The 17,312-nt window shown below is 37.0% G+C and overlaps 1 protein-coding gene across 2 annotated transcripts in view; it reads right to left on the minus strand.

Moving 5' to 3' along the window:
- Positions 1-2,713: 2,713 nt before the first annotated feature.
- The window catches only part of SH3YL1 (SH3 and SYLF domain containing 1), a 45,429-nt gene continuing 30,830 nt past the window's right edge, over positions 2,714-17,312 (minus strand). For both annotated transcript variants that reach the window (XM_068564393.1, XM_068564392.1), the window contains exons 9-10: positions 8,170-8,226; positions 2,714-3,502 (exon numbers count right to left, since the gene is read on the minus strand). In XM_068564393.1, coding sequence (XP_068420494.1) covers positions 3,312-3,502; positions 8,170-8,226 — 248 coding nt within the window. In that variant the 3' untranslated portion in view covers positions 2,714-3,311. The remainder of the gene's footprint in view (positions 3,503-8,169; positions 8,227-17,312) is intronic.

Consider the following 17,312-nt stretch of genomic DNA (forward strand, 5'->3'; position numbering starts at 1 on the left):
GTTCTTGGTTTATTCTATTTTTCAATTCCAATTTTTTTCATTTCTCTCCTGTAGTGTCAATTTTCTGCTGAAATTCTCCACTCTGTCTTTTAATTCCTTGAATGTATACATCATAATTTATGATAATCCCATTGCAAATGAGTGCATTCACTGTATAATTTTTATAAGTTTAAAAGTCTAAATTTTGTAAGCTTACAAGTATGCAAGACAATACCACATAGCGCTTAGGGACACATACATATGTAATAAAAGTATAAAGAAATATATGGAATTAATAAACAGCTAATTCAGGATGATGATTACCTTTGAGTTAGAAAGGGAGGGAGATTGGGAAGAGTGTTTTATTTCTTGCTGGGTGATGATAATGCAAGTCTTCATTCTTTTTCCATGCCTTAAGAATTACGTTATAAAAAAGTCAACACATGTATGTATAAAATGTAAGTCTATAAGAACACAAAGCAGGATAAAAATCTGGAGCATAAGTTTGGCTTATGGCTGCAGTGTGGAAGCAATGAATCAAAACTGGAAGCTGTGACAATAGTCTAGGGCTAGAGTTAAATTCAGAATACTCTACTGTTGTAATCGTGGTGGTTAAATCACTTATAAATCTAGTGTGAAGGTTAAATAACAAAGCATTAAAATAACTATAGTTACAAGAACTTGTTGATGGACACACGGGTAAAAGAGATAAATTGTAACATTAAAACCATAAAATGGGGGGGAGAGTAAAAATGCAGAGCTTTAATATGTGTGCTAAGTTGTTATCAACCTCAAACAGACTGTTACAAATATAAGATGTTTTATGTAATCCCTCATGGTAACCACAAAGCAAAAATCTACAGTAGATACACAAAAGATGAAGAGAAAGGAATCTAAGCATACCACTACAGAAAAGTATCAAATCACAAAGAATGAGGGCAAGAGGGGAATATAGGAACAAAGGAATCACAAAACAACCAGAAAACAATGAACAAAGTGGCAATAGTAAGTCCATACCTATCAATTATTAGTTTAAGTGTAAATAGACTAAATTCTCTAATCAAAAGACATAGACTGGCTGAATGGATTAAAAAAAAAAAAAAAGACTCAACTATATGCTGCCTACAAGAGACTCACTTCAGATTTAAGGGCACATGCAGACTGAAAGTGAAGGGATGGAAAAAGATATTCCACATAAATGGAAACCAAAAGAAAGCAGAGGTAGCTATACTTATATCAGAAAAAATAGACTTTAAGCCAAATACTGTCATAAGAACAAAGAATGCCATTATATACTGATAAAGTGGTCAATTCAACAAGAGGCAATGACATTTGTAATTATTTATGTGCCCAACATAGGAGCACCTAAATATATAAAGCAAACATTAATAGACTAAAAGGAGAAATAGACAGCAATACAATAATAGTGGGGTACTTTGATACCCCACTTTTACGAATAGATAGATCATCCAGACAGAAAAATCAATAAAGAAACATTGTCTTTAAATAACATGTTAGACCAATAGCAGCAGAATACACGTTCTTCTCAAGTGCACATGGAACATTCTCCAGGATAGAGCCTATGTTAGGCACAAAACAGGTCTTTATAAATTTAATATTGAAATCACATCAAGCATCTTTTCTGACCACAGTGATATGAAACTAGAAATCTACTATAAGAAGAAAACTGGAAAATTCACAAATATGTGGATATTAAACAACATGCTCATATATGGCCAGCACACAGATAACATCATACTCAACGGTGAAAATGTGAAAACTTTCCCTCCAAGATCAGGATGCCCACTGTCACCACTTCTATTCAGCATAGTACTGGAAGCCTTAGCCAGAGCAATTAGGCAAGAAAAAGAAATGAAAAGGACACAAATTGGAAAGGAAGAGGTAAGGTTATCTCTGTTTGCAGATGGCATGCATACTTATATCAGAAAAAATAGACTTTAAGCCAAATACTGTCATAAGAACAAAGAATGTCATTATATACTGATAAAGTAGAAAACCCTAAGTGTCCATCAACAGATGAATGGACAAAGAAAATGTGGTGTATATAAATAAAAGCAGAAAATCCTGGAATTTGCGACAATATGGATGGAACTTGAGAGTATTATGCTAAGTGAAATAAGTCAGTAAGAGAAAGACAAATACTGTACGATCTCATATGGGAATCTAAAAAAGCCAAACTCCTAGAAACAGAGAGTTGATTGGTGGTTACCAGGGGTCAGGAGGTGGGTGAAATTAAGAGATGTTGGTCAAAGAATACAAACTTCCAGTTTCTACGAGGAATATGTTCTGGGGATCTAGTGTACAGCATGGTGACTATGGTTGATGATATTGCATCGTACAATTGAAATTTGCTAAGAGAGTAGAACTTAAAGTGTTCTCACACCCACAAAAAAGTAAATATGTGAGATGATGGATGTGTTAATTAACTAAGTGGGGATCCTTTTGCAATGCATATGTATTTCAAAGCATCATGTTGTACCCTTTAAATATTTTACAACTTTGTCAATTATATATTAATAAAGCTGAAAAAAAGAGGTTAGTAGCGTAGTCATGGAGGTGGGTTTTAACATCCAGACCAACCACAGACCTCTGGTTACTTTACAAAAAGAAAATAAGAAAAACAACGTCAAGACATTAACTTAGCACTTTAAAAACATTTATTTAGGGACAGTGGAACCATATCAACATAACTTTATTCTACTGCTACCAATGAACAAGCGTAACCTCGTAAAGAAGGAAAGTTAACAGATGTCATCTTTTTTTAATGCATAGTGGTTGAATTTCTTTGTCATAGTGTATTTCTTATAGATAATTTTTAAGGATTAATATTCTAGTTAATACCTACAACTCTAAGTATTACTTAATATACTATTTAAGCTGATTTATTCTTTTCTAGTCACTTTGCAAATATATAAATTGGTATTCATGCCCCTATCCTTAAGATTCTCCAGATAAAATAAAGTCATCATATACCTAGCCAAATCAAATGTTTAGTGATGTTTGAAAATGAACACAAAAGAAATATGACCATATAAATTGGAGGATATTAAACTATTAAATAGTATCTGTGATAAAAATCAGTGGAAAGTATTTAAAGATATGTAACTCTCTCTCTCTCTCTCTCTCTCTCTCTATATATATATATATATATATATATATATAAACAAAATCTTTTACATACTGGATAAAAGTTTATGGAATAAACAGAAGTGTTTTTAAACTTATACTAAACATTGTTTAACTGAATAGTAAATCCTGCCAGTATAGTAATAATATTTTTGTAATTCTCAAAGAAGAAAATAATATAAACTTTAATTCATGGTAACATAGTTGGCTGGAAAAATGCCAGTTTGACCTCGAAGGTTTCCTTCCCACCAATCAAAATGTGAATCTGTTTTTGTTATAACTGTGATTCTGTCTCCAGCTTGAAAATTCAAATCTCCTGGCTGTTGTCCTTCAAAAGAATATAGTGCTGTCACTTCTATAGTTTGGTTCAAATTGCCTAAAACAAGAAAAAAGTATTTATTCACATTTTTATGAGAAAAACTGGAAGTATGTGTAGGTAAGATATAAATTAACAACTCAGGGCTTGGTATTCTGATGTCGGAGGCCAGCAGAACTCACAGCACATGGTCTGTGTGATTTTCATCACTTTATTAAACTTACGCTTTTCTTCTTTGTAAAGAGCAAATATTTGGTAATAACATTTCCTAAATCCACACAAGTCAAACTGCATATTGCTATGTACTTAAATAGGTGTTTGGCAAATATTTGTGGTTATAATTGTTTAAATTTTGACTAAACTATAAGATAATATTATTGTTTTTCCAATTTTAATAGAATAGTCATGGTAGCTTCAATGAATTATAGCTATTAGATAAAAGCTGATATTTATGCTCTTGATTGTATCATAAAAGATCCAATTTAAAAACCGTGCTCTGTGGTCATTGATAATGAGGATTCCAGCTCGGATGCATTTGCTGTTTCATCAGTAGACACTTCTTTTCCCCAGCCTTTTACGGCTGTTTTCATTTCTGTACTTACTTGATCCTTTCTCTCAAAAGAGAGATGAAATTCAAATTAGCACATCAAGAAGCATGTCTACATATATTTAATCAGAACTTCAACCCATATTGGGAAAAAAATACCTTGAGAATTGAGTGGGTAACATGAGTAAAAGACATTAAATATTACAAACTGTATAGCATCATAAGAAATCTAAAGAAACAGATACTTTCTGGGTACTCAGCTACATGGAATTTGGTATTTCCATGTTTCATACAATTTTGTGCAATTAGATGCTTGTTAAATGCATCTCAGTACAGTTGTACTGAAAATATAAATAACCAAATTCTAAATCCAGTTACTTATTTGAGCCTATAATACTATAATAAGAAAAAATAAAGTGACCTTGGCCTATTAGTAAGAAATGAAAATAGTCAACACTCTAGTTAAACTACATTTACTGAAGCACTGAATGTGTATCTCACACAAGATGGTGCTACAGTTCTTTCAATAAAGCATGAGCCATGTAGTTGAGTTCTCCTAAAGAAATAACTTTAATAATAACTAATATAATTAATTATATTAGCGATATTACTGGTACAGTTTTTTTCTATAAAACAGAAAAGTTCTGTGTATTTTTATATTTTATACTGTATTTACTTTTAACCTGTTAACTTTAAGAAATGAGATTAAAAGTATGTCATTAAAAGAATAAAATTTTGATATAGTCTGGATAAAATCAAAACCAGCTAAATGACTACTAACACATATGAATGAACAGTCATTACTATGTACTTTGAAACATAGCTATAATACTACATTGAGATGGGGCGTGCAGAAATGCCATGCCTCATTGTGATTAGATCAGAAGAATGTAAGTTAATGTTAAAGAAAAAAATCATTCTGAAAACTATTTTCCTATATTAATTAATGAAAACCCTTGAGTAACTCCTCCTCCACCTCTTGTCTCCCAGACATTTCGGATAATAGAAAGAAGCACGTAAAAAAAGAGTGCTTGTGAATATCAGGGAATGTTCTGGAAGCCACAGCCATTTAGCTGCCACACATGTACACATCTGTAGCACTAATTACAAAATCAAAGATGCATAGGAATGGGGATCACCATGATAACAGGTGTCATTCAGTGTGGCTATAATCAGAGCAGCTCCTGTTCCTTGAGCCGGGCACTGTCATGAGCACCCTTGTTGCTCACTCCCTAGGAAGCAGCTCCCGCATCCCCACTTCACAGAATACGAACCTGAGACTTGCAGATGTTAAGTGATTTGCCCAAGGGGGTGAGATTTGAATCTCGGGAGTCTGTCTCCAGGCAATCTTAATCACTATTGAGATTATACCCCAGGGTCCACAGCAACCATATGAGTCTTAAATTGCATTCAATAGACTGAACTTAGATTCATCAGTGCATTTTGCCTTTGTTAGGCAGACTTTCAAGGAGAACTATTATATTTTCCTGTATCACTGAGTTATCCAGACTGTACAAATAATAAGAATATCCGATGCTGATGACCCCTGGTAATCACTGATAACTGAATTTGTTTTTAGCAGTTTTAGAAATATATTTTATGAGGAATAAATTAGAGGAAGAACGATATTATGACCTAAAGAAAAGACAGAGGGGATCACAGACTTGGTTCAATCCCTGCCCCCCGACCAGGGGTTGCCATTGCCTCTGAATTGCGGTTTCCAAATAAGATAATGGGAAAGATGGGTAGAAGGGCAAAGCAGATGGTTCTGAGTTGCAGCAGAGGACAAGGCAGTGCTGCTGGGTTTGAGGAGGCCAATAGTCAGCGTTCCTCTTCCCACCCGAGTTTCGAACAGAGGTGAGGCAGAGAGGGAGGTGTCATGGCTGGTAGAGCTAGTGAAGAATATGGCTAAGACAGGCAGACAGAGGTGGGCCAAGTTCCTCACCCAACTCACCAGTCAGGCAAACCCCTCTACCTCCTGGGAGGAGTGTAGGAGAGTCGGGAGTTGAGGGGTTGTTGGGAAAGTTCATTCACATGAAAACAAAGGAGTGAGCCGGGCCCGAGTAAGGGCAGGTGCTCCCAGGAGGGACCCGTTCACAGGCCGCTCGGTGCCATGCCCTGCTGCTAGCTTGTTCTTCAATAAGCTCAAAATGACTTAAAGTTCCTCTTTACTGTAAATATTTGTGATAATTTCCATAAGGAGAAGTTTAATGCCCACAAAAAAATTCATTAGAAAAGGTGAGCCAAGGAGATATGTTCTTCCAGGAAGGGAGACCACCCTGGAAACCATGGACGCAAAGCCCACTGGGTTACTATAGCAGCCAGTGTTCACAGACGCCTTCCTTCTGAGTAATATATGACTTCAAGTTTTATATTCCTGCACTCAAAAAAATCTGGAGGATCTCTGAAGCAATTGACTGTTTTCATCAAAATATTCAAGTTTAATTCAAATAGAGATTATTTTTCTCTCCCAAATCAGGGCTACGCTTAACAGGAAACAGATTACAATCAGCTTTGGTGATTGGCAGCTGCTCTGAGGCTCATAATTAGCAAGTCTGCATCCACGGGATGCTGCTATTTTACTTCTCAGCGGAGCCTGCGTCATGTAACCCATATGTAGCCGACACATCTGGCCCAAGACATGACTCAGAAGAAGAGTCTCAGCCTTTGGAAGGTCCCCTTCAAGAAGCAACCAGAAATAAGAGAACACAGCTTTGGTTTTGTTTCACATTTACTGCAGTGATGAGCTGGGTGGCTGACTTGATCCTAGCACCCACGACCCTCCAGGCAACGTGTGGCGTCTATAACTTTGGCGACCACGTCCTCTGTAGGAGTGTGAGGGTCAATGGCGAGTGAGCCAGATGAGGCTCCCAGGCAAGGCCACCAGACCAGCGGTTCTCAAAAGGCAAAGTCTGGGGCATTTGTGGTTGTCACACCTGGGGAGGGGGTACTACTGGCATCGAGTGGGCTTAGTCCATGGGGGCTGCTAAAACCCACACAGCACAGGACAGCCCCACAATAGAGAGCTGTCCACTGTGCCCAAAGTGTCACTGACAGTCATAGGGTGGGTGAGAAGCAGATGATGGAGGCTGGCCGAGGAGGTACAGACCTTCAGTTACAAAAAACCCCAGTAAACAGGGCTGTGGACGCTCCAGGCTTGCTTCACCGAGAGGCCAGATGACAAGGTGGTTTGGAGCTTCCAAAGGGTGCAAAGCAAAAGTACGTACAATCTGGAGAATTATCGTTATGCCCGTGCAAAATTGCAGCTCGTCTGTGGGCACGGGACAGGCTGTGGCGAGCCAGATGTCCCGCTCAAATGGGTTTTCAACTTGAGCCTCAGGACTGTGGGTCATGACTTTTCCCTGCAAGGCTGATAGACCAGGTGTAAGGAAGTCCTTGGTAAGAATTTAACTGTTTCACACAGTAATGTAAAGTAAGATTTATTTTTTAAATAGACTTTAAATCTTTCCTTACATTTTCTTCTTCAAAATCTCTTACACTTTCAGAAAGAACTAAAATAAATTAATATTTGTATTAACTTATTACATGCTGTTTATACCACTTAACTTGTCCTACTCTCAAATATAAAAGCAAAACCCAACCAACCACCCAACCATGGGAAGTAACATTGTGTTTGGATCACACAGCCAGTGAATGAGAGTATTGGCTGTAAGTCAGAGCCTGTGTCTCCAGAGCCCAGTTAGGGTTTTGTTTCTTATTATTAGACATTTTCCCTCATTGCTTTTTAAGAGATATTTCTAATATTTATTAGGCATCTAGACTACAGGTACAGACTTTAGAGAAATCTGAGAAAAGGAACCCTACTTCCCAGAGTCACTTTGCCAAGGCCTTCTTGGGGGGGATCCACATTGGTGGGGGGGGGGGGGAACCACAGCCTCTGCTCAATTGTAGCCAATGTCCCTTATCCCTCAGGTCCCGATGGGCCCCCTTCCCCAAGCAAGTCCAGCCTGTCTGTTGACCTTATCAAGTTTAATCATTCTAACCGTGCGGAGCGTGTTTTAAATGAAGTGCTTCTCAGGATAACGTGGATACCCCATAAATCAAAGAAGCGGTGCTGAACAACTTCCCAGGTATTTTCACAACCTGCCAGATTAATTAGGAAGTTTGTGATTATAAGATGGTTATGAATCATTTTTAAAACAGAGATATTTTTACTTACCAACTCTCTCACGGTAGCTGGAAATTTCAGGATAGAGATTATATTCATTTCTGTTCCCTGAAAAAAAGTAAATAGATAAATAAAAGAGGGGGAACATTTAGAAAACTTATTAGTATATAGTATATAAAATACCCAAGAACGTCAAAGCTTGTTCCGTTAAGCAAATATTTTAAATCACTCTAACTGATAGAAATACCATTATTTTATCATCTTTAAATAAGGAGGAATACCTGAATATTCCTCAGGTATTCCTATTTTCTACCTGAAAATAGACCAAACGTAAGGCAGATGGTAAATGTCTGATATCCGTATGACCCGACGCACATAAACTACAACTCATGGCCTTGCAATTACACATTCATGAAAAACACAGGCACCTCTTTTTCCAGAAAATACCTGAATAAGAAAATTTGTAATCCCCAAGCCAGTGATTTTCAGACATTCTTGCTTGCTTAACATCTAAAGTAATTTTTAAACAGCAAGTATTCACTTGTATGTTTTTAAATTGATACCTAAAATTGTTAACTGTAAGCTTAAGGGTGTACTTTTTAGCATATTTCAATATCAATTCACATTCATATCACTCCCTTTTTGGATAAAAGGATCTAAATAGGATAGTGATCTGAACCCATCAGCATTCATTAAAGAAAATCAACAAGATGTTTTTAATTTTTAACCTTCAAATCATATTTTCAATTCATTTGTCCCAAAGATTTTTTAGCAATGTATTAATATTGTACTTTATGTAAGTTTCTACAACAAAAATTTGTACATAAATTTACTTTTAAAATTTTATTTTATGTAACATGATCATCTATTAAATAATTTCTTATAGATTGAGTTATCATGATCATTATTAGCACACACTGATCAAAACTTTAAATATAGTATGAATTTGTTAATTTACTAAACAGGAAACTAAAACGTTACTTGAAATGAATCTCAGTAAGTGGACAAGACTTTTAAAAATTAGTTCATATACACAGGATGACTAGTATTTCTGGAATGACATAGTTTCAACATAAAATTGTATTTCAGTGTTCTTTTTTAAAGATATAGGTGTTAAGAAAGCTGGTTGTTATAAAAACTAGAGAGGGAGAGAAAGAGATATTTTATAGGAATGTAACAGAATTTTTTATGTGCCTTCTAAGATAGAGGTAAAAAAACCCAAAAAAATCGCATAGTGATCTATCATCAAAACAATAGCAATAATAAAATATTACTTATGAAATAATAAACTATTACTATTATAATTTTTTATTTTGGTGATAAGTAGCTATGTGATTTAAAAAATAATATATAATGATAATATTAATTACTATTCTTATTATAAATTCAGATAACAGTGCCATTAGGTCTCTCTTCAGCTTTGTTGAAAGCAAAAAAAAAAAAAAAAAAAAAAAAATGTAAATCACCTAATCTACAAAGTATTTACTGCTCATCAGACTTAACTAACTACACCAACATTAACATCCATATTTCAAACTGGATCATTGTTCTTACCTTTTGGGGACAATGTGCTGTAGTATGATTAAGATGGTTTGGGGTTTGCTTTTCTTATTCAAGTATGAAAACAAACTACTGTGAAAGGATAGAACACAGAGAGGGTAGCCTGCACGTCATGTTCTCACTTGGACTGGCTTTAAGAAAGAACACATGTGGAAACTGGTCATCTGTAAACTGTATCTCTTAAATTACCTATGCCCAGGTGCACTTCCGCAGTCTCTGTGTTCCCCCTAAGGATAGAGGTACACCACTTTGAAGGCCAGTGGCCTCAGAAGTTTATGAACAGAAAAATATAGAAATAAACATTGGCAAGGTGGGGAAGAGGGTACAAATATCAGAGGATCTATTTTTAACAACTGACTATAAACAAGAGATTTGGGGTTGGTGACCATATATTAGACAAAATATATGCAAATTAAGACTTTCTCAACTATTAAAATAAGCACTCTGAAATATAAATGGGAAAGTACATTCCATTCAACACAGCAAACCAAAATCACAAAGTATTTAGGAATAAATTTAACAAGAAAGGCACAGAAACTATGAAATCTTAGGAAAGACATAAAATAATATCTCAACAAATGGAAAGCATAAAACAGGAAGATTGTCATACAAATGCCAGATTTATTAGCTTATATATGTAATGTTACTGGAATTAATATCAAAAAATCACAGAATTCATGTAAGTACATAATATTACTTCAACTAGAATTGCATATTGGGGGTCGAGGGGAGTATTGGTAAAATGATCTTAAAGTATATGAAGAGTAAGTATCCAGTAATTGCAAGAATAAAACACGGCAAGAAAATTTAGGATACCATGAATGCAATCTTGTATAGGAGGGAAGACCTTAACCATGACTAAAAAATACAAAACCTATGAAAATAGGTGACAGATATATTTTTACATAAAAATTAAAACTTTCATATAGTAAAATACATGAGAAATAAGATCAACAGACAAATGATACATGTAGAAAAAAAAACTGTCATCCAAATGACAAAGCCCTTAATACACAAAGCACTCCTACAAGTTGAAAATGCAACAAATATTCCAATAGCAAAAAATTAACCAATGAAATAAAGAGACTTTTCAGACAAGAGTAAATTCCAAATACCAGCAATAGTATGAAAAAATATTTAAATCACTAATAGGGACAAAAACAATCCAATTAACAAGGAGATATAACCAACCCTCAGACTCGTAAACACTTCAAGACACTCCAACACTAGCAGTGATGAGGAATGAATATGGTGAGGAATGTTACGGTGGGGCATGTGCATAGTAGGGAGTATAGGTATATGATGGGGGTGCACATGGTGGGGAGTGTATATGGTGGGGAGTGTATATGGTGGGAATTGTATATGGTGGGGTGTGTACATAGTAGGGAGTGTAGGTATATGATGGGGGTGCACATGGTGGGGAGTGTATATGGTGGGGAGTGTATATGGTGGGGTGTGTACATAGTAGGGAGTGTAGGTATATGATGGGGGTGCACATGGTGGGGAGTGTATATGGTGGGGAGTGTATATGGTGGGGAGTGTATATGGTGGGGAGTGTATATGGTGAGGAGTGTATATGGTGGGGAGTGTATATGGTGAGGAGTGTATATGGTGGGGAGTGTATATGGTGAGGAGTGTATATGGTGGGGAGTGTATATGGTGAGGAGTGTATATGGTGGGGAGTGTATATGGTGCGGAGTGTATATGGTGGGAAGTGTATATGGTGGGGTGTGTACATAGTAGGGAGTGTAGGTATATGATGGGGGTGCACATGGTGGGGAGTGTATACGGTGGGGAATGGCTAATGAGACTCTGCAGTAGTAAAAACTTTTAAAAAGCAATCTACCAAATCTGTTAAAAATTTAAAAATATATCCTTTGACCTGTCATGTCCTTTCCTGGTAATTATCTTTTAAAAAGTGCCAATGTTGTAGACAACTTAACTTTAAAAGATATTAATTGTGGCATTGCTCGGCATGGGAAAAAAACTGAAAGTTAATATCTATCAGTAGGAGAGTGGCTGAATAAAATATGTACATCTACACGATGGAATATTAAATAGCCTTTAAAAAGAATTAATTAGAGTTGTATCAGTTGATTCAGGGATTTCCATGAGGTGCTGTTGAGCAAAAGGAACAAATAAAACCCACAAACAAACAAGCTACAGTAAAGCATAAATAATACGACAGCATTTTTGTGAGACAACAGCAAAATATTCTGCCCATGCGTATCTACGTGTTTGCACACGTGCCCACGTGTAGGAGTATAGAAACACGGAGAAAAATACCACTCCTGTTGTTCACGTGGGTGTGCTGGGATGAGTATGGAAGAGGGTGCCGTGCAAGTTAAGACAGAGGAGAAATGGGAAAAAGGGAATGACTCCTAAAAGAAAAAGAAAAAAAATGCTTTCAAAAACCATATTTATGAACCACGTATGTACTTATATAAAATTATATATGTGAGGATATATAAAAAATTAAAAATGAAGATTTTGTTTTTAATAAAGAACTTAGGAATAGGTCAGGTTTAAAATAAAAGGTTGAAAATAGATACCAGTTTAAAATTTGCCTTTTATTGAATAAAAAATGGGTGTTCGCAACTGGGGATGATCCGCTGCGTGAGAAAAGGTGATGCGCGTGTGAACAAAATAGGAATCGAGCAACAAACAAGGAAGCTGAGAACGTCAAGGGAGAGGAGAGTGTTCACAAGGACATATGGTGAATAGAGGTGAGTTTGCAGAAACGTGCACAGGCGAGAAGGTGGGCTGGCAAGGACACTGCAAAAAGTAGGGAGAGCAGCCCCTGCCGACACAGATGGACAGATCAGAAGACACGAGATCACTGTGGGAAACAGACAAGCCAAGGCTGGCTAGGGTAGGGGATCCAGTGACCAAAGATGATGGTGAGATTTTAAAATACATGCTCAGGAAGAATATGCAAGAGAAACAAATCTTCCAAGATTTTTCCATTGTTAGGTGAGAGGAGTTTCTTGAGATAAGGTAAGTAGCTTCTTAATCTACACTGACAAGGAATTGATATTGAGGACTAACAGGATTTTTATGTAAGCATGATACAGATACCTATTCTCTTAGCAAGGAAATTTTAGAAACGCTATGTATTTTAAAGTATACACATGGGTCAAATTTTATGTAATCACTCAGATCTAAAATATCAATAAAAATAGATTCAGTGCTCACATCTTGCTACTGAAAATAAGAGCGTAAACAAATTAATCAGCACAACATGAAAGAAAAATAGACTATCCCATCTGGAAGAAGAAAGCAGCATCCCAAGAGAATGGGATACAGAGTAAGTTGTTAGGGCGGGGGGGGGGTGGGTAATAAAGAAGAATAGGTCTAGTTCCTGAGGATCTTCCTGGAAGGGGTGAATTTAAGCTAAAGGCACAGCCAGGAATCAATATAAGGGCCATGAGTCATGTTTCAGGCCCAGTTCTCACCTGGGCATGAAAACTGGGCAAATGGATACAGAACACGGAGGGGGAGGGGCAGAATAGGCTTCGTGCCCTCGGCAGCACTTTGACACTTCCGATCCTCCTCCCAGAACTTATCATGTACTGTTGACCCTTGAATAACATGGGCTTGGACTGCGTGGGTCCTCCTACGCGTGGGATTTTTCCGATAAATACACTGGAAAATTTGTCTGAGATTTGCCACAATTTGAAAAAACTCACAGATGAAATGCACAACCCAGAAATATCAAAAGAATTAAGAAAATGTTAGGTGTGTCATGAATGCATGGAATTTATGTAGATACTAGTCTATTTTATCATGTGCTACCATAAAATATACCCAAACCTTTTACTAAAAGTTAAAATTTATCAAAACGTATGCACACACACACTTGTAGACCCTATATGGCACTATTTGCAGTGGAGAGACATGTAAACAAATGTAAAGCTGCAGTATTAAATCGTAAGTGCACAAATGTACGTACTGCACTACTGCAACAGTTTTGTAGCCACCTCCTGTTGCTGTAGCGCCAAGGTGAGCCGAGGGTCGCACGTAATCATCCCCACACGAGGAGCAGTCTCTCCAGTAAACTGTGTGTCACTGTAATAAGTCCGCTTTCATGGTTCTGGTGTATTTTTCATTGTATTTAGTATGATACCGTAAACCTTGAATAACACCATGGGACCCATACAAAGTGCCACTAGTGGTCCTGGAAGTGCTTCCAAGAAGCAGAGAAAAGTCATTACAAGCAAAAGCTGAACTGCTTGATGTACACTGTAAATCGAGGTCTGCAGCTGCAGCTCCCCACTATTCCAACATAAATAAATTCAGTGTAAGAACCGTTGTAAAATTTGAAAAGGAGGGACTTCCCTGGCAATCCAGTGGTTAAGACTTCACCTTCCAATGCAGGGGTTGCAGGTTGGATCCCTGGTTGGGGAGTTAAGATCCCACATGCCTCGTGGCCAAAAAACCAAAACATAAAGCAGAAGCAATATTGTAACAAATTCAATAAAGACTCTAAAAATGGTCCACATCAAAAACAAAAATTAAAAAGAAAGAAAAGGAAATTCCTGAAGCTGTTGCTGCAGCTACACGGACAGGCGCATAAATCTTGCATCTTTTGTGAAATACCTATTTATCTTGTATTAAAAATACAGTTTTTAATGTGGGCGCAGGATTGCTATCGACTCTAATATGATTCGAGAAAAAGCAAAGTCATTATATGACAGCTTAAAGCAAAAAGAAGGTGAAGGATCTAAAGCTGGAGAATTAAATACCAGCAAAGGCTGGCTTGATAATTTTAGTAAATTATCTGCTTAAATACTGTCAAGACAACAGGAGAAGCATCTTCTGCTGACCAAGAGGCAGCAGACAAGTTCCCAGATGCCATTAAGAAAATCATTGAGGAGGTAGGACATCTGCCTGAACAGGTTTTTAATGCAGATGAAACTACCCTATTCTGAGAAAGAAAAATGCAACCAAGGACATTTATTAGTAAGGAAGAGAAGTGAGCATCACGATTTAAAGCAGGAAGGGATAGAGCAACTCTGCTCTTTTGTGCAGAGGCAGTGGAGTTTATGATCAGGACTGCCCTCATCTATAGAACTGCTAAACTCCAAGCCTAGAAGGGAAAAGATAAACGCAAGCTGCCCATCTTTTGGTTGTACAAAAAGAAGGCCTGGATCATGAGAACCCTTTTTCTGGATTGGTCCCTGAAATCAGGAAGTACCTTGCCAGTAAGGGACTGCCTTTTAAAGTTCTTTTGATATTGGACAATGCCCCTGGCCCCCCAGAACCCCGTGAGTTCAACTCCATGCGTAGACCACCAAGTTGTGTACTTGGCCTCAAACACAACGTCTCTATTTCCAGCCTCTAGATCAGGGGATCATCAAGACCTTTAAAGGCTCTCATCACACATGGTACTCTACGGAAAGAACTGTTGATGCTACGGAAGAAAACGCCTATAGAGAGAACATTAGGAAAGTCTGGAAGGCTTACGCCACTGAAGATGCTATTTCTTATAGGAAAAGTCATGAAAGCCATCAAGCCTGAAACAACAAACTCCTGCTGGAGAAAACTGTTCCAGATGTCGTGCGTGACTTCAGAGGATTTACAACAGAGCCAATCGAGGAAATCATGAAATAGATTGTAGATATGGCAAAATAGATGGGGGCGGGGGGTTGCTGTGAAGGGTTTCAAGATACGGGTCTTGGAGAATTTCAAAAGCTAATAGACACCACACCGGAGGAATTAACAAAAGATACTAGATGGAGATGAGAGCTTCTGAACCAGTGCCAGATGATGAGGAAGAAGATGTAGAAGCAGTGCCACAAACAAACTGACATCAGACAATCCGGAAGAGGGTTCTGATTATTCAAGACTGCTTTTAACTTGTACGATACGGGCACTGAAACTAAAGCAAACAGTGGAAGGAGGACTGGGATCCTATAGACACATTTTTAGAGAAATGAAAAAGCAAAAATGTCAGACAGAAATTACGATGCATTTCCGTCGAGTTACACTGAGTGTGCCTGCCTCCCCTGCTTCCCCCTCCCCCGCCCCTCCCCCACCTCTGCCACCCCTGAGGCCAACCTCCTCCTCCTCCTCCTCAGCCTGCTCAACGTGAGGACGAGGAGGATGAAGACCTTTACGATGATCCACCTCCACTTCATGAATAGTAAATAATTGTCATGCTGTTCAGTTAATAAACTTTTCTGTGGTGTATGTGTGAATGTCCTCATGTGAAAATCTAATAATTGTATGGGACGTCTTTGTGTTATCACCATCATCGCCTAAGTGTTCATCGTGTGGAACTCATGGGCAAGACTTGTATAGAAGTGGATAGCCTATCCTTACATAGGCATAAGGTGAGTCATATTTAATACAAAGTTAATAATGTGTTAGTTTTCTTACTGTTTTATAACTTGGCTTTCAAAGAATTACATTGCTGTACCGTATGCCCCTCTCTCTCTCTCTCTCATAATTGGAGAAACTATCAGTCTTCATCGCATGTAAGTGGTTTTTAAAAAATGTAACAATGTTTCTAATACTGTATTATCACTATGGCTGTAATACTGTGTGCCATAAAAATTTCATAACTTTTCATTCATTAGTGTACAGGCTAGGCTACCATAAAGCAGTCATATTGCTGCTTCTTTTTTATCAATGCATGAATTATTATACCTGTAAATACGAATTTCTTTTTCCATTATCTTTTCATTTTTATGTCTAGTGTTAGTAATACATAAAACATTTACAGTTTTTTGTATCATATAAGACAATATTGATGTACGTACTGACAGACAATTCATCTTGGAAACAATGTAAACTTATGGTATAAATAAATACAGTACAGTATGATCAATGTATTTTCTTTTCCTTATGATTTTCTTAATAATATTTTGTCTAGCTTACTTTATACAAGAATATAGTATGTAACACATATAACATACAAAATACGTGTTAATAAACTGTTTATGTTATCAGTAGGCTTCCAGTCAGCAATGGGCTATTTGGGGGAGTCAAAAGTTATATATGGATTTTTGACTGCATGAGGGGTTGGTGTCCCTAACCTGTGCATTATTCAAGGGTCAACTGTACTTCCTTCCAGTAATTGCAGTTACTTTTCCACCTGTAATATCTCTGCTCCTAGAAGGAAAGTTCTTTAAAGGCAGGAGATAAGTTAGATTCATCACTGTGCTCTCAAAAGCCACAGCCCAAAGCCACTTGCAGAACAGTTAATTATTACATGAAACATTGCCTACTTTAATATATTGCTATTTACTGGTAACCTCTATACATGAAAAGCAGAATTCCAAGAGTGACTGTCATAAAAATGAGTGATGGAAAGAGGTGTAAAGGCCAAAAACCTGGTGCTTTACAAATTTATCCTATTTTTAAAACCACCTTATGAAACCCTGAGCTCCCAAGAATGTATGGTCAAATTAATATTCAGAAATATAAATCTATGTGTATATGAGAAAAATAGGCTTATTTTGTTTCCATTTCAAATTAGCAGGATAATAGTCTTTGGAAGAAATGACAAAAAAAGAAAAACTTTAAAGATAAATCACTTTGTCAATTGGAAAAAGCATTTTCCGAATGAGAATAGACGTTTTCACAAATTACAGGAATGAGAATTTGCCTTGTATGTTTAGAAGAGGCCA

Source organism: Eschrichtius robustus, chromosome 15 (genome assembly GCF_028021215.1).
Source record: "Eschrichtius robustus isolate mEscRob2 chromosome 15, mEscRob2.pri, whole genome shotgun sequence".
NCBI classification, from domain to species: domain Eukaryota; kingdom Metazoa; phylum Chordata; class Mammalia; order Artiodactyla; family Eschrichtiidae; genus Eschrichtius; species Eschrichtius robustus.